Consider the following 18,869-nt stretch of genomic DNA (forward strand, 5'->3'; position numbering starts at 1 on the left):
AAAAAGCCAGGCGTGAAACTTGAGGCAGTAGTTGTTTAAAGGGATTCTTCTTCCCACCCACAACCCCAATCTCTTCGGATTCGTTAGCATATCACGTGCCTGCGCTTTAATGAACTGGACACATGGAATTGTTCGTGCGCATGCGCGTGCGTAAAATGTAGTTGGAAATGAGGTATCAGTCTTGGAGTAGGCGACTTTTAAAAAGCATCGGCAGCCCGTGATATGACGACTTCGCTGGTCCTGCATCCACGCTGGGCGGACACCTTGATGTACGTGTATGAAAAAAGCCCGAATGAAAATAATCAGAATAAAAACCAAATCATGGAGGGATTAAGTGGGAATTGCCCTGCGACCCATTGCAGGGATCTGATCTCACACCCCGCGCTGGGGCGGCATTCCGGCACCATTGCGACTCATCAGGGATCCGTGTACTCGGATATTTCTTCCCCTGACACTGGGCGACAGTGCCCCGCTCCCCAGACTTCATCTAGTGCTTCTCTGAGTTACGGCTACCCATTTGGAAACCCTTACTACGGTTGCAGATTATCTCACTCGCACAACGTGAACTTGCAGCAGAAAGCGTGCTCATACCATCCTGCAGAAAAATACGCCGAGCCGAGCACCGCTTTGCCCACGGAGGAGCTCTCCAGCAGGGCAAAGGAGTTTGCTTTCTACCCGAGCTTTGCCAGCTCGTATCAGGCAGTTCCAGGATATCTAGACATGTCGGTGGTCCCCAGTATTAGTGCACATCCTGAGCCACGTCACGATGCCTTGATCCCCATGGAGGGCTATCAACACTGGGCTTTGTCAAATGGCTGGGATGGGCAGGTGTACTGTTCAAAGGAGCAAACACAGTCTTCTCATCTTTGGAAATCTCCATTTCCAGGTATGTCTTAACACAGCTGTGAAATCAAGTATTCAAAAAACAAATAAAATGACGTGCATTTAAAGGGGACATTTGTCTTTTGCCAGAATAGCATTTCACGTACTGTAAATAGAAATTGTAAAGTTTTCCCTTTATTTAATTTTTTTAATGAAGTTGAGCAGGTAATATCAAACAAACGTAATTTCAGAGTGCAAAAATCATAATGATTATTATGACGCTCATATGTGGTTTGCATGGACCTGTCAAAAGTGTTTTATTCTAGAAACTTTTGACCTGTGCCAGCTGAATTGCTTACTGGTATGGTTAATTGGTTACTCCAATCAGCGTTCCAGAATAAGGGTTTGAGTAAATCCTAATCTCAACAAGCTTGAATAAGATTTAAGGTCCCGTAGAATATACAATTTATTTACAGCCTCTCACATAAAACATTACAATGTTTGAGTGACATATCTGAGTACAGAGCAAAGTCATATATTAACTCTATTATGTAGAGTCACAGGATGTCAGGATTATGCAGTCACAGGATTTCTTAAATTACAGAGTCACGCAGTTTGGAACAGGGATATGACAATAATGACTTCCTTTGCTCCTCCCGGATGATAATACAGAAAGTCATATTTGAACCGCGCCTATAAATCTTAAAATCTTTGTCAGCATTGACTGAGAATGGTGCCCCGCAATTTGATTTCGCAAATGCCGGGAGTAGTTTATTTTCTGCCGATGTTCTGTATTAAAATGATAGTTTTTAGCTTTACACCAGTTGGAAAATGTTTCGTATATAAACAGATAACATACACCTCCATCGCTCAATATTGTAACTCAGATTTGGAGACAGTACGTAAACAAAAACGTAATCAAAACGTCCAAAACTAATAGCTCACAGCAAAGATACATTTGCACTGTAATGTCTGTGTTGAACTCAAGATACTGTCGCATTATAGTGGCTATAGTGAATACTTGTCACCACCACCACCACTGACCTATTTAGCCACCCTCCCCTAAAAGAGAGCACACACACACTCACACACACACTAAATGGTAACAAAATAGACTTGTGTTATATGCAACTCTTCTGCTCATCTTCAAGAGCCGTTTTGGTTCATGGTCCCAACCAGTTCCTTCAAGTTTGGAAAATTAGCTGTTAGACAATAACACGCTGTAGACAGAAGAACAGTGGACAAGGCTCTTTCTAAAAATTTGTATATCATCTACCATTAACAGTTTTATCTCTGAATGTCATGCCAGATTAATCCAGTTTCATTCGCCTTATTACCATGTTAAAATGTTAATTTTTAAAGAGGAATGTGTTGTTAAGTATTAGTTGTTATATAGTACGTAACTCTACATAATACAGGTTTTCCTAATGATAAAGCTAATGCACCGTAATGAAACGGGATTATTGTTTGAGAGAAACAAACACCTGTCTTTGCCAAATTGGTTTATGTCTTTTCACAAACCAGCCAGGCCTCACTCATGTTAAGCTGAAGTAACATCCGTATATCCTTGTTTGTTACACAGCTATTCCTGTTCTGGGCCAAAGAATGCCAGTGTGTACAAATCCGACACCCACTCATTAATGCAAATGTGAAATATATTTTGTGACAATATAAATGCAATTTAACAGAGCTACCTCTTTATTCATCTCGTTTAAAATGTATAACTGTGTACCTAATCTTTACGCACGCAGCTTCTAGTTTCACTTTTTTTTTTTAGTGGCCAAAATGTATTTTACGGTATTTTGACACTTTTCTTGATGTTCACATTTATTGTGATTTGCAAAGAGATGTTCACGATTGATCGCCCGAGGTATTTAAAACGTTTGGCACAACAATTTAATATTCATTCATAATTTTATCACGTGGTGGCGAATTAAGCAGGACTCTTCTTTGGATAATGGCTCACTCAGCAGATAATTCTAAAATAAAGTTTCTATGTATTTTATTTATTTATGTTTTTTTCAGATGTTGTTCCGCTGCAACCCGAAGTCAGCAGTTACCGAAGAGGGCGCAAAAAACGTGTTCCCTACACCAAGATACAACTGAAAGAACTGGAAAAGGAGTACGCAGCAAGCAAGTTTATCACCAAGGACAAGAGACGGCGCATATCTGCTACAACCAACCTCTCAGAACGACAAGTTACTATTTGGTTCCAGAACCGCAGAGTGAAGGAGAAGAAGTTTGTTAGTAAATCCAAGACAAATAATCATATGCATACTTGATGTATGTTTTGATTTTTTTTCCCCCCGCCAGCTTATATATTTCCGTCCAGAAAGTCTAATATTTACCTCTGTTTGTAAATCATGAATGAAGAACACAAGGGCGGCTTCCCGTCTAACCATGTCTTCTTTCACTTATTTAATTTAAAATATGCACACAATATCATAACCGCTCACTCTTTGGCTTTTTGGGCATATGCTATAAAACTGTGATAATACAGGAAAAAAAATGCAACATTGTCCTTTTCTACGAATGTACATATATAAATAATAAATATTTAAAATAACATAAGTATGAAAGAGACACATGGTATCTAAATATCTTCATTTATGCGTCAAATCCAGCAAACCAGCAGAAAACACTCCATTGGTGCAGCACGCAGGAGAAGAGAAATGTGACATTCTATTTCGGACACTTTGGGTGAATCAGGACTTGTGTCAACTCAAAAGGCTACAGCAAATAATGAACTGAAACACGAACAATAACCGTAATTTGCTTTCGCTGGACATGACAATGATTTTGCTATGAGCCTGCGAGATTTCAAAAGCTATCTATGGTTCACTGGGATACGTTGCTTTTTAATGCCGGTGTAAACCATACTGTTGTTAACTGTACAGTTTAATGCTTCTATTATTTAATTTAGATTTCGTATGAAAGGTCTGTAAAAAGGAATGTTTCAAGATCATCTGTATGTGTCCCTATTTGCAGTGAAGGATATGACTCCGCCATGCAGCTGGTATGATTGTAAGCATTTAACATGTAGTATTATTATTATTATACGTTAATGCACAATCTTTTTGTTTTATATATAGAAATATATCGTTAAAGCATTGGAGCTGTTAATACAGCTTGTCTGTATCTCTTTTCGTGCTGTATGTGAACTGTAATGTGGTGTTCAATGACTTAAGTACTGAACTGAGACGTATTTCATAAATAAAAATGACGATGGAAATTGTTGAGTACGCTGGTTGTACCGAGTCAATATATTTAAATTATCATTGAAAAAGGTGTCCCGTCTATGATCACTTCAGACAGGATAGTTTACATTAGATAGTATGTATGTAAATGTAACGTGCTTCCGATGGGCCTGAACATCTGCTAGTAATGAACACTGTTATACATGCACTGTTTCTTTGCATAATACTATAGCTACTTACATTATGATTATTCACTATAATTACATTATTCTATATTATTATTATTATTATTATTATTATTGCACATCATCATCATCACAAAGAGGAGGTAGTGCAAGTCTCATGCCCTCAATTTTAAATTCAAACCTCTGTAAAAACGTTTTTTTTTTTAAGAATAAAAAAAGGCGAATCTTAAATGCTAATTCAACTGTACGACGACGAATTTTGATAAAATATAATCACAATAGGGTGCTAGATCACAATGACTATGTAGTTCCTCGCAGCATCTGGTATCGTAAAGAGCTACTATAATATTTACATGTTAAGACAAATCAGAATTTTGAACAGTAATTTTAAAGGTACAACATGTTTTAGATGCTTTCTAAAGATATTACCTATTAACTTTTTAAAGAAACCTTTCCGACTGAAGTATTAAAAGTGTAAAAGTAATATTTCAAATATATTTGTTGCTTTATGATTGACACGCCATTAGATTATAAGTCTTGTGTCAACATAACTGTCAGCTCCCTATATTATAACTGTTAAAAGATACAAGTCAAAAATACAGTCAAAAAGTATTCTTAAGACTATTAAAATAATAACTGACAAATTATTCTGACATTTCATCAACAAATATTTGGTTTTGTATAGACTTAAGTATTTATGATGTATTTGAGATTTCATTTTGAGTAGGCACATTAATACAATTTAATCGGTATTTCACTGATGGCTTTTTTGATTTTCCTGTCATGGAAACTAAATCTGTAAGTTGATCATTGGCGTTTGCTCTAAAATATCAACATTTTTAGTTAGGGTGACCGCAACACACGAGTGTCTAAATGTATGAATTCTGTAAATTATGACAACAATTGTATTAAAGGAGAATGTGTGTGTGTTTGTACAGTATACTTATGATATACATATATGTACATACATGCAACACATGTGAGACAGATGCTCACGCGGTTATTTGTAAAACGTTTTGATCCGGAACACGTCAGATATCAGCATTGATATATATATATATATATATATATATATATATATATACGCATATATGCATATACATATATATGAAGCTGGTCACATTGAAGTTTTGCGGTTTAATTGCATGATAGTTGACGTCACGTGATCGTTACCCTTGACCATGACTATGCAGTCGCTTTGACCTTGACATCACCGAGGCTTGTGAATAAACAGAGGGGCTTGACACCACTGCCTGCGCTTTGTTTTCAGGCAAACAAGGATTTATTTCCCTGTCTAGACGGCAAGTGTTAATGGCATGCCATAAATACATAAAAAAGTTAAAAAATAGTAATAAAAAACAACAACAAAAAGTAAAAAGCACTGATATCAAATGTATTTTTCATTGTGAAAATGTACACAGCGTACATATTCTGTTCCCTCCTCACACATAACTGAAAGTCGTGATTTTTCTCCCGCGCCCCCGAGCCCGTATAACATAAACCACCAATCGTTGTATTCTCTCATCATGGTTATATTCACCATGAAGACGGGTAGTCCATTTATTTCTCCATAAGACCATTCTAACAGGCATTTCATCTCGTGTTATTTCTATAGACTAGCGGCGAGGAATGAATAGTATCCTTCTTCCCAAATATCAAGAGATGCATTCTCTTCAGAGTCCCGCTAAAAGGTACGGCTTGTTTCCTTATTTGCAAAGACGCACAATATAAGCTTATTGTTTAAATGAGTAGGCCTATCTGAGTTAATAATTTATTAATATTAAACTAAATGACTTTATAATATGAAAAAATTATATGTCTGGATAGAAGGCCTATCCAATGGGACAGTTTTTGAAATATCTGTTATATTTCACATAATCTTCAGAGCAGGCTTCAGAATTTTTCTAATGACTTTTTTTTCTCGTTGGGTTATTGCGTGATGAAAATTATAAATCACGTCATGCTTTCTGAAAAAAGGATTAAATTGAATTATGTAAATGAATATATATATATATATGTGTGTGTGACAGATGCTCACGCAGTTATTTGTAAAACGTTTTGATATATAGGCCTATATATTTGTTTCTGAAGTCATGAAAACAATTTGTTTTTGCTTTTTTGAGTTACAAAAATATATTTAAATGGTTGCTACCGTATAACTAAAATCAGTAAATGTATTACTATTAATACAATGAAAAATAGAGACTTTGACAGACATTGTTTTGACTGACTGTGTTACACTATTTGCTTGGGTTGCATATAGGTGCGGCTGCAATATGAAATCTGAGATTTAAAGTTAATGCAGACTTTTAATAAATACTTCCACTGCTACATGTACTGATAGACTACCGCTATAACGATCACTAGTACTTATTAACTGCAAGCCAACAAGAAACTATGTTGCACAAAAAAAACAAAAAAAAAAAACAAACAAAAAAAAAACACAACAACTAAAAAACTAAAACGGATTCTCTTAGACGACTGATCGAATTGTACTAATATTATTATTATATATTAAATATTAGCATATGACTCGACTACTTTGTTCAATACTATCTAAGCAGGCACGTTTCTGGTGACACAACTGTATACCTGCACTATTTATAAAGACTATGAAGGGGGGAAACTGCTTTTTTCCACAATTAGAACATTTGGGGGAATGTATTACTCATATATACTTTTATATGTTTAATACAAAACGCCCGTTGAGCCGAACATAGGGAAACACATTGTTTAATTTACTACCCTGTCCTGAACAGCGCGGCTAAAATGGAAGAAGAGGGATGAGTATGTTGTGCAGAAAGGGAGCTGATAACCTCTGGTGGTGGTATGGTGGAAATATCAGGAAGTGAGCAGCGCAGATTCAACACGAAAACACATGCTTTTTGGGTCTTGGAATCTACGTAGACAAATTGTGGCTCTTAGCAATTTAATATATAGGTTTAATTTAAACTTAGGGTGGTTAATATTATACTACTAATAGGTAGTTTAATTGACATATTTGAAGAATTTGTTAATGTGTCAGGAAAAGATATTGTACGAAGATACAAACGACATATTAAACTGTATTCACTCGAATATGTATTTTTATTGTGTTTATTGAAATATTTGATGCGGCCAATCTAATTCTGATTTGTAGGCTATATAGAATATGTCAAATGCAGTAGGTTATCTCTTAAAATATGATCCAAGGTTGCATCGTCTTTTACTTTTTATCTTGCACCTGTATTTTGTAACTCAGAATATTTTCAAGAAATCACCACAAAATAAAAATACAAAAGTTTATGTGACTCAAAGAGAAAGAGCAATTTGTAAATGCATATGCAAAGATGTTTGTGAACCTGGCATCATTTGTATAATCAAGTTACCAATTCTTACCTTATTCTTTTAGCTTAAATTATATTGGGTTCTTCAAAAAATGCCGCCACAGTGAAAGTGATAAATATCCAATAATGCTTAAGCTACAATTAAAACATAAAGCTTGCATTTGTTGGTCCTGTAATACCCGTATAATGGTATGTCGGTAAATTGACTGCAACGTAGATGAAGATATTGCTTTAAGTTTCTCTAGTTATTATTATTATTATAAATCTTTGTAGTAGTAGTATTGTTGTTGGTGTTGTTGTTGTTGTCTATTGGGATAGCCTACCTGATCAAACTTTTTTCTTAAAATTGGGTTATATTCGAGAACTTGATTTTATATTTAATTCATTTTGTTTTGTTGTTTCCTCAAGAAATCAGCTTTGAAGGACATTAACTGCAAGGCTGCCAGTGAGCCAACCATGTCTTCCAAAAATAAAAAAATAAAACAATAAAAAGGCTTTTGTTTACGCTATGGCCCTGTCTGGACGGAAAGGGATTCCAAGACAGACATCTCAGTGTGACGCAGACAGTGCACTAGACACTGACCTTGAACTAACAACTATTTTAGCTTTTGGAGATTTTAACTTTTGGAGATTTCAACATTGGCCATCATTGTGGTAAGAGAATATCCTCCTTTACTGTGATTTGTAAGCGATAATATTTAAGAAAATGTGGTTGTTTGAGGCGAATACTTTTTCGTGACAAAATTAAGTTGTTATAACGCCTTTCATTACAAGGCGGAACAGCTAACTCTCTGAACAACTAGTGTCTCACTGTTTTGTTCTTGAGAAGAAAATAATAAGAGTTCATCAATAAAAAAGAATCAGTAGTGACAGTTTCTAACATAGTTGCTGAACAGTATTTTACTATTTGAAAAAATACTATTCTTAAAGTAACTAAATGAAAGGTGTCTGTAGCTTCAGAGTTGGTGATTATAATTTACTTTTGACATCCTGGACTATTGCCAACATTTCTTTGAGATACCCCATATCTTTTAAACTGTATACACGAAGTTTTACTATGCATGTTAAATGGTTTCATGTAACTTGAATAGAGAACTTGTCAACTCAAAGAGAAGCTCCAGCAGTAAAGCATGCACATGTTTGTTTAAAATTTGGCAAGAACATTTGTAGTCTTGTCTCATTTGGGTCTCTGCTGTAGGTGTTCGCCAATATTTTTAATGAGTTTACCACTATTACGGATTGTGAACGTATTACTTAAGCTTCCTAGCACTAGTACTGCAGTTCTGTGTGACACACACACACACACACACACACACACACACACACACACACACACACACACACTCACAAAGATTTAGATAGTAGCACAGGCAAAGTTACGGTATGCTCCATAGAATACAAGAAATGCGTAACTTAGATTTTTAGGATAATTAATTAAATTATTAATTATATATCAAGACGGTGAAAACAAAGATTGAATAATGTTAATTATCAATTACCAGTTATATATGACTACATGCCCATATGCGCATTCGGCTACATTTACACACATATACATGCGCGCGCGCACACACACACACGCACGTACACACACACACACACACACACACACGCACGCACACACACACACACACACACACACATGTTGGTGCGAATTTCCTTTTGAGGACTCTTCATAGAAATAATAAGATTTATACTGTACGAACTATATATTCTATTCCCTAACCCTAACCCCTAAATTGAAACCTCATAAAAACTTTCTGCATTTTTACATTTTCAAATGTAAATTATGGGGACATTAGAAATGTCCTCATATACCACATTTATAGCATAATACCCTTGTAATTTACAGTTTGTAACCTAAAACAATGTGCTTGTAAACCACCCAAACTTCACACATACAAATACAAATACACTTATTTTGTATATAGTTACATACATCAAATCAGTTCTTCCTTTTACAAAAATGATCAGATGTATGCACATCTAAAAACCTTCAACTTCTAATACCTATTTGTCCTCCGCTTCCAAATTAGAGAAAAAAATGAAGCAACGTTCTTTGAAATCAATCCTTGCTACCTAATCTTTATTAGACCAATCATCTCTATTTAATTTCATATTTATTTTTATTGTACATTTAATCTTTTTTATATACATTTAACTGAGTTTATTTGAAGAAAATCACTTCTAAAACGTATGACAAAAATAAAAAAAATTACAAATTAAACTAACTTTTAAATTGCTACTGGTATAATCCTGAAAAAAGCTGACACACACTTTTGAGACCGGAATGTTAATACTGACTGTCATTCTCAACCCAGTTTATAATGATACAATTCATGAAAATTAGTACATATCTTGTATGAGTTCATTCCTATTCATTTCTACGATTTCATCACGTGCAAATGCCCGGATATATAATGCTTCTACGTCTACATACTTATTAATATTATGCCCTTATCCAAACCCCTTATCTAAACCTAACCGACCAGTAGAGTGTGTAAACATGATAGGAAGCTGTTGTGTGTGATAGAAGCAAGTAATTGTCCCGTATTAGATGGAAACGATGACCAGCGACGTCATTGGCTGGAGAGGGAATCATACGAATTGTAGAACAGTGCAGTCCTATGATATAATACGAATAAACCAAATTTAAAAATGTCAGGAATTCTTACGATTTCGCCTTGAGAGTAGTGTGTGGGTTATTATTGTCTCTTTGTCAACTTGATTTTTATTTTCGCTCCATTGTGGTCTCTAAATACACGCGTCATGATGCTGCAGCGTTACAGTTGATGTGACATTTTTTCCCCTTTAATTTTCTAACATAAAACAAATATATAAGCTATATATATATATATATATATATATATATATATATATATATATATATATATATATATATATATATATAGCTTGGAGTATTTAGAAGGGATGAATCATTTAAATACCCTCTGCAAGCTTGTAAAATTCATATAAAAGAATTGTGAGATGTGTTACAGTCCTCCAAGTGTTTGGCTGCGAGTATTTATAGGGTGTATCTGTTAATGTTGTTCATGTTAGGTGTGCGAGAGCAATGCATACTGTCTGAAATATAGGCCATGGTTTTAAAATAAACTTATAGAATATAATCTTCTTTTACAGAGCCAATTGTTTCAACCTGCTGACCCCACTACAGTAAATATGAGTGGAGTTCAGCACTGAGCATCAGTATTTCTTTAAAACAAGCCTGTAAAATATGAACACCACGTCTTTATATGACACTTAATTCAACCGTAATTTGTTTAAAAACATTGTCAAAAGCACTCTCATTTTCAAGATTAAAAATAAGATTTTCCTAAGAGGGAGAGAGGAGAGAGAGAGAGAGAGAGAGAGAGAGAGAGAGAGAGAGAGAGAGAGAGAGAGAGAGCGTGTTTCATTTTATTTATTTTACTTTTTGCATGGTAATAAAGATATTAAATGAGGCTAGGGACACTTCTATATACTTCTCAGCAGAAAAACGTAAAGAGGATCCGTTTAAAACATGTGTGCTACAGGAAGAGAGAAACAAGATTTTACATTTTTTAATAAGAATTTTTATAGTATTTTTAAAAAGCATATAAAACCCGTAATACAGAAGTTAACGTTTTGTTTTGTTAGAAATGGACCAAGTGGGTGGTACCGTCCAGTGTTCTAGTAAGCTCCGGCACGTGACGTTGAGATGACCAATCCGGTGCACCTCAAGGTTTAACTACGTTAAATGTCAGATTGCAATAAACTAGAAGCTGTTGGTCTGGCCCGCGGAAATGGGCGAGCATAATCTTCTTAATCCTGGGTTTGTGGGACCTTTGCTAAACATCCACACTGGAGACAGATTTTACTTGCCGAATTTTAGAGCCTCAGGGGGACAGCTGGCGGGGCTACCGTCTCTCTCGTACCCTAGAAGGGACAATGTTTGTTCTCTCCCGTGGAATCCATCGGAGTCGTGCAATGGATATCCTCAGTCTTACTTTAGCAGTCCCGTATCCATTAACCCCTCTTTTAATCGATCATGTGAAATAACCCGACTGGAGGAGAGCAAATGTTATTATGGCAATTCCAGCAGCACCAGAGAGGCTTGCTCAGACAGCAACAGTCTCAAACGAGAGGAACGAGCAAGAGATACATCAGTATCGTCTGAACACGGGATGCACAATGGGATGGGCAACAGTGGCACCTTCTCAAAGTATGATTATGGCACCGAGCATCTGACCCAAGACCCGCCATCCTGTCAATCGTTGGAGTCCGACTCCAGTTCTTCAGTACTCAACGAAGGAGGAAAGACTTCAGCAAGCGACCCACAAACCCTGGGATCGCAGGGAAACCACGCAAGCAATATCGCCAGTGGAGGTTTGTCATTCGCTTTCATTTCACAGCTGAAAGACAACAGAAGCACACAGTCTTTGTAACACGAAAAGCAACTAAGCTCTTACTCAAGCTACATTTTTGCATGGCAATTTATTTGTGGCTTCACTGGCAACCGTTCTGATTTTCATTCATGTATCTTGCGTAGTTGTACAAGGCCACTAGGGGTTGCCATAAAGTGCTCCATGTTCACCAGTTTAAGCGCTCAGTCATTTATACAACCAGTAAACACAACATCATAAAATTAAACTGACCCGTTGACCATGTTTAACGCAGCTTTCATAAAAAGCAAAAGTAATATTGTTATTAAATTTCAGATTTAGGTTTATTTTAGCAAGTAGAACAGATTTGTAAAATGAAAGTTGCTCTGTTGACAGAAAAGAGGGCGTTTGTTTTAATGACTCGTAAACTGAATTAATATCTGTTGCAGTGCAGCAAGAAGTCATTTAATATGCCATACAACCGCTAAATAGGTAGTCTTCTTTGCAAGTTGGACAATTGTTGCCTTAATGTACTTTTAACTAGATCAGTAAAACGTTCTGGGGCATTCTTTCTCTGTAAACATATTCATTCATTACAGTGGCAGCTTGCATTACACCTCAGAATTCCATTGAATCATGACCAATTGCCATATTAACAGCTTCACGATGCAAAAAAAATGTGTGCACGAGACATTTGTAATTTGCATGGCATCATGATGTGCAAAGATTTTGATGGACAGTGGCCTAGCAGATATGAACAGGCTCTCTCATGACCCGTGGTATGCCCCTCTATAGGTGCACCGTGGTACCCGATGCACACCCGGACCCGCAAGAAGCGAAAGCCCTATTCCAAACTGCAGCTGGCCGAGCTTGAGGGGGAGTTCATGCTGAATGAGTTCATCACCCGGCAGCGACGTAGGGAACTGTCTGACAGGCTCAATCTCAGCGACCAACAGGTTAAAATTTGGTTCCAAAATCGGCGAATGAAGAAAAAGAGACTGTTGATGAGAGAGCAGGCTTTGTCCTTCTTTTAAGAAGACACTTGGTATCCACTGCTTAATCGATGTCCAGCAGCAGTATTTCCGTAAAGTAATTTGGCATTAGCCCTTTTTACTCAAAGTCTTGCCCCACATTAAGTAAGAAACGAGAATATGAAACATTTTAGGGGCACCCGACCAAACGATGGCTCTAAACCTTTGCTATAACACTATTTTGGTCTAGTGTCTATGTAATCGGGACTTTGCCCAATTTTGGCTATATGTATGGTGGGAATGTCTTATTCAAAGTTGTGAAGTAAACAATCCGTCTAAGTAAATTCTCACTTTATTATATATTGCAATGACTTGCTAATTAGAAATTCAGCCAAATATAAGCTGTGAGAAAGCATTTCGGACAAATAAAATAATAAAAACAGTCTTAATGATCAGTCTTAATGATATTGAAATGATCGCTAATTATTTATTACAAGAGTGTTAAAACGATTATCAAAATTGCATAGTAACATCATCTCGTGTCATAGTGTTTTGGTATGTAAATTTAACAAATCTTATCAATAAGCTCCAAATATAGACTGAAAAGCATGACATAGTCACACTGAGAATTTTAACATGTTCTCAATCTCTCATATTTTTTTATTAGTCAGTTATTGTTTAGAGTCTCTAACTGAGTACGCCACTACAAGTGTGGATCTTCTTAGTCTTATCTCTTAAGTCTTTACCACGTGCTCTCTGGCACGTTCACGGTCACGGGCACACAAGTGAGTGACTAGCCCGTATCTTGGCCCTTGTCAACTAAATTGCTATTACAGAGCAGCTTTTATGATTAGACTTTGAAATATAATTTGAAATGACATTCTGACACGTGTTGGGGGATTACTCTTAAAAATATATATTGGCAAAGGTGTAAATTGGTAGGCCAACAGCTGCTACTGCTAACAAAATATTTTATAATCATAAAATTTTATAATTTATACGTGGCTTCATCATATTGGCATTGTTAACTGCATACATTTCCAGTGAACAATTGCTCGTCCCCTGATCTGCGTTATTTAGACATATTCGTTTAGGCCGATTTAATTAATTTACAACAATACTTTTGGGAGAGAAATGCATGGTCACGCAATAGCCTATAATAAAGAAGCGCAAGCATAAATTAAAACAAAGATTATGTCATTTATAAGAATAATGGAAGTGACAATGATACCGAAGAGACTGTCCAAAATGTCCAAAAGCTTGTGTTTCTAAATAGCGGGACGGATTATTTCATTAGAAATATTATTTAGCCAGATCCTCGATGATATGCCAGTGAAATACATAATATTTGCTGCATGATTGTAATGACTGTAGTTAGAAGGTGAAAAAAGCAAATCCTTTTACAGATTTGTATTTAAATGTCATATGGCGCATGTATTATTTTAAGACATCTTTTCAAACTGAAAAAGGATGTTTTAAAAATATGAAACTGATTGAAGTCGGTTGCTTTAAACATACAATTTATTTAATAGTATTATTAATATTGTTATGGAAGCTATACAGTTAGTAAAGTCGGTGCTACTTTATTTTTCTTGTTATATGACCGATTTGAATCTTGGTGACTGACTTCTGCTTTAAACTCTCTGTTTTGTTAATCTATGGAGAATTCAGATGCAATTAAATGAATAACGCCATCAGCAACTAAAATAACAATTATTGACCTTGATTCCCGCTTTTTTTATTTTTTGGTAAATTTGTCTCCGTTGTGTGTTTTTTCTATGTTGCTTCAATGTCGCATTCCTTTGTACCTTGTGATTAAAAATGTCTTGTAAATAAAGTTACGAGTTCATCAGTGTATTCAGATATGTGTAACCTACAGTTTATGATTAATAAAATCTTTCAACATAATTTTATTTATACATTTTTTCAATTTCTTTATGTTGGCAATCATGTTAACTCATCTATATTTAAATACATAGCGCCACATCATAATGGGAATGTGTTTTAGTGCTAAATTTGAACGTAAAGATAAGATCTTTTTTTTTCATCAACAGCGGGAGGGCCGACTGCACCTGGAAGATCAAAATACCGTTTTCAGAACAGCAGCAACAACAAAAAAGAATAATAATTGCAAACATTTACATGTACAATATCATGCGCGTTATTTATTTTTTTGCTTAACAACTAACAACACTAGCTCAGTTGTTTCTGATTAATATCTGGATATGACATCAAACATTTTGAAATCTGAATGTTTGCCAGCATGACTACATGCTGTGCAGTAATACTGATATGCTGTATTCAGTGGTTGAAAATGGTAAAGACATCCACCTAGTGGATACATGGAATGGAACAGACGCCCAAACAGGGCCCCATGAAGAACTTGGCTTTTGCCTGTTTGCATAGTTCAAGACAGATCTTGGACTTTGTTTTTTGGAGTAGATTTAAGATTTCAGTCGCTGAGAATGTCCACTGCAAGAGGGAAAATGTGTTTCGCTGTTACGATTTTGTGAAGGAATTAGAGTTTCTAAGTGTTAAATATTTTAGTTTTGAAAAAGTAACATGCAAATTTCATTTTCAATTCGTTTTGCATTGTTAGACTAAACAATTTAACATATTGTGAATGCTTTATAGCATACTGTGTTAAAAGATCTACATTTTATAATTAAATTAATATAGAACCACTGTTAAATCAGCCTACCGGTGCTAGTGAATCTTATAGAGAGTGTGTCAAGCATATAGATTTCCTTGAAAGCAAATGCGCTGCAATCTGAACAATGACATTTTATGTTCTTGCGGCGCTTTTGACTTTGAGACTGTCCAAAGCCGTTTATGGCGACTTGTCTCCCCGACTCAGAGGTCATTGAGCACATCCGTGCCCTTCACACAAAACTTGTGTAGTCGTGTGGTTTCTAAGCACTCTCGGTCGCCCCAGCTCATCACAGACGTGTATAGATGGGAGAAGAGTTCATTCTGGCGTCGTGTCTGCACACGTTTGCAAGTCTGTATCTGTGGACTTGCGTAAGAGTGAAACACTATGAGAGACGTATTTCTTGACAACGAGCAGTTGTAAATATGCTCTATGAAGGTGTATGTTCCCTTCTTAAAATGTGTCTTGAAACTTGAGCAATTTACTTCTTCAAAGATTTTGTTAACCTACGTTTACATTTTTTGAGCAGTGTCAAAATGTTCATTGCGTAAGAAAAGATTAATCTATCTACAGCAATAACCACTGACACAGCACATCCTGGAAAAGTGACTATACATATGTACAACAAAATAAACTAGAACTTGAATTCAACTTGCAATTAACATTTGAGGTTTGCATTTTGAATTATCTCATTTATTTGCACAATACAGTCTATATAAACTTTTCAGGTGTAGTGTTGTGCAAAAACATTTGCCTATTTAAAATGCAAATCTCAAATGTTAATTGTATTGAAGTTCTAGTTTATTTATTTATTTTAAATACTGCTATTACAGCTCTGTAACAATGGCCTTAGATTTAGGGGTCTGTGGTTTTTGAATATTTTCAACAGCAAGTATTTTTTTCTTTGAGACTTATTTTCTACCAATGGATGTTGTTCAATAATTATTTTGGTGGTTACTTCCCTCTGATATTATTTGCATTGTTTATGTCCTACCTGGGAGGAATTGTCGGGTTTAGCAACTAATTTGGAATCATGTTTGGTATCAAGTGTTATTTTGGGTACTCGCAACGATGTCAAATGCATGACGTTTTTTTTAGAAGTGGAATGCATGCCATATTGCCATTCGTAGTGATATCTGCGGGGATTTCGTGTAAAAGTATAAACACAATCGTTTACAGTTGCTTCTTAACTTCATGTATACGTTTCAACAAATTGGCATCTAACTTGCTAGTGGGTAACATGCCACTTCAGTTAAAGATGTTAAAGTCCTAGGCATCCCAATCGCTTACTCACCTATCTTTTGTATTTCCGCAATGAACACTGAAGAAGAAGCAAAAAACAAACAAACAAACATTTTAAGCATTTTACATCCCAGGGCTTTTTGTACAGTTAAACATAGCCTCGGCGAAATAATTTTTTGCACTACGACTTAAAAAAAAAACTGCAGCATGCACCTTTTTTCTTTGCATTTTTTCATGCGGTCTTTTTGTTGCATTAACTGATATTAGACAAGTAGCCTATTTATTCAAGCTCAGCAATTTCTGTAAAAGTCTTCAGAGGATGTTAAATGCGGCTTCAGCGAATAGACACAGAGTGAAACGATACATATAAATTGTGGCTCATAACAGTTATAGCGAATAGCGAAAAATAGTGATTAAATAACTTTGTCTGTATTCTAGTCTACCTAAACAACAAAATCACACGAAGAAAGATTTGCATCACATGACACAGTTGAGGCCAGTGCAATCACGCGTTCAATAATCAATAGTGAATGATTCCGTTTTAGAGCGAAAAACATACAAAAATAACATTTAACCAACAATGGCCTTCTTTTCGATCCCACCCTTGCGTTAGCTCTGAGTGGGCGGGAGCAACATACAAATTGAAGGTCAAGTTAGTGTGTGCCATATATAGGTAGGAAGTATCTAATACTTCTCGCGTAGACAAAATTAAATTAGTAATTCAATAAATGAGAATTTATTGTAAATATACACAAATATCAACTTGAATCAACCAGTTGATTCTAATAAACAATTGTGTTGATGCACCACATAAGAGTTTCAAGAGTCATGACAAATGAGGCAACAAAACCACCCTTCATAAAAGATTATGTTTAAAAAAAAAACGTTTGGCAGGATATAAGCATTCTTTTGCGATGAACCGTATAGACTAACACGTGTTGAATAAAAGTGCCAATGCAAAAGCAGAGTATTTTCTGCTCTTGGTGGACGGGACTGACCAACATTGTCCTAAAATTCTACAAAGTATTAAATATTAATAAAGAGTAGATTAGGGGCCTACCTGAGCATTCTGACTAAAGCTATTTTTACGGGGGAAAATATAAACATCCGTTAGCAGGTATTCCAAAATATTCGCACATTTTCGTCTTGGCAGAAAAGAAAAATCGAAGAAGCCACCTTAAATAACTAACACAAAAAAATCTTAATGCTCATATTGGACACGAATGACATCTACGTGGCCAGAAAATGTCCCACTGCACTGCAGTCTGTGCAACAATTCGATACTGTTGCATTGTTGTTGTATACTTGTTTATATCACCGTTTGAAATAGGCCAACCTATTTTTATTTTTTCCAATCATTGATTCATGCATTGTGGATAAGCACAAGTTGTGCGTTTTAGCGCACATTATCCAACAAGGTTATGAAACGTTACACTATTAATAACAATTATTAAGTAACTAGATGATGCATCGATGCCTATTGTAAAGTTTTCTTCTTCCTTGATATTTGACAGTATTTGCAGTTTACTGTGCCATTTAATATCGTCACAAGTATAATTTATTTCTAAGAAAACTCGAATTTGTTTATTTTTAATTATGTATTTATTTGACCTTGAATTATATAAATATTTGTAGTTAAGAAATACTGTCATAAGTTTTATATTATGTGGTTTCACATACCAAGTGCTACAATTCATGTTTGGAAAATTGTTATTTAAATACAATAACATACTTCTTTTCTAAAGTGTGTTAAATTGATAAGGAATGGCCTTTTTCGGTTTTTGATGGAAAATCTCCGCGTTGAATCTGTAGACAACATAACACTCGGTCTCTTGAAGTTTTTGGAGGTTTTTATTTGGAATAAAAAGCCAGTGCCATCGTTTCATTTTAAAAAAAGACATTGTTTTACATACACAGTGAAATCATCCTTTCTGCACATTGCCATCGTTAAAAGCTCTTGTTTTTTTGTTTTGTTTTGGTGATACATCAAAACACAGAATCTTGAAAAAGATTTGTAACTGTTTTGCATATGGGAAACACATATACAAATAATTGCATTCAGCAATTATTTAAAAAATATACACTTTTGTGTACCGTGGCAACAATAAAAAAGAG

At 35.4% G+C, this 18,869-nt stretch overlaps 2 protein-coding genes across 2 annotated transcripts; both read left to right on the plus strand.

Moving 5' to 3' along the window:
* Positions 1-222: 222 nt before the first annotated feature.
* LOC127629045 (homeobox protein Hox-C13a) lies at positions 223-3,104 on the plus strand. Its single transcript, XM_052106060.1, has 2 exons — positions 223-886; positions 2,848-3,104. The coding sequence occupies exons 1-2, from the start codon at positions 223-225 to the stop codon at positions 3,102-3,104; spliced, it is 921 nt and encodes a 306-aa protein (XP_051962020.1).
* Positions 3,105-11,290: 8,186 nt separating this feature from the next.
* LOC127628995 (homeobox protein Hox-C12a-like) lies at positions 11,291-14,757 on the plus strand. Its single transcript, XM_052106001.1, has 2 exons — positions 11,291-11,895; positions 12,687-14,757. Exons 1-2 carry the CDS (start codon positions 11,313-11,315, stop codon positions 12,923-12,925), a joined length of 822 nt encoding a protein of 273 aa, XP_051961961.1. The 5' UTR covers positions 11,291-11,312; the 3' UTR covers positions 12,926-14,757.
* Positions 14,758-18,869: the final 4,112 nt, after the last annotated feature.

This window comes from Xyrauchen texanus, chromosome 35 (genome assembly GCF_025860055.1).
Source record: "Xyrauchen texanus isolate HMW12.3.18 chromosome 35, RBS_HiC_50CHRs, whole genome shotgun sequence".
In the NCBI taxonomy this organism is placed as follows: domain Eukaryota; kingdom Metazoa; phylum Chordata; class Actinopteri; order Cypriniformes; family Catostomidae; genus Xyrauchen; species Xyrauchen texanus.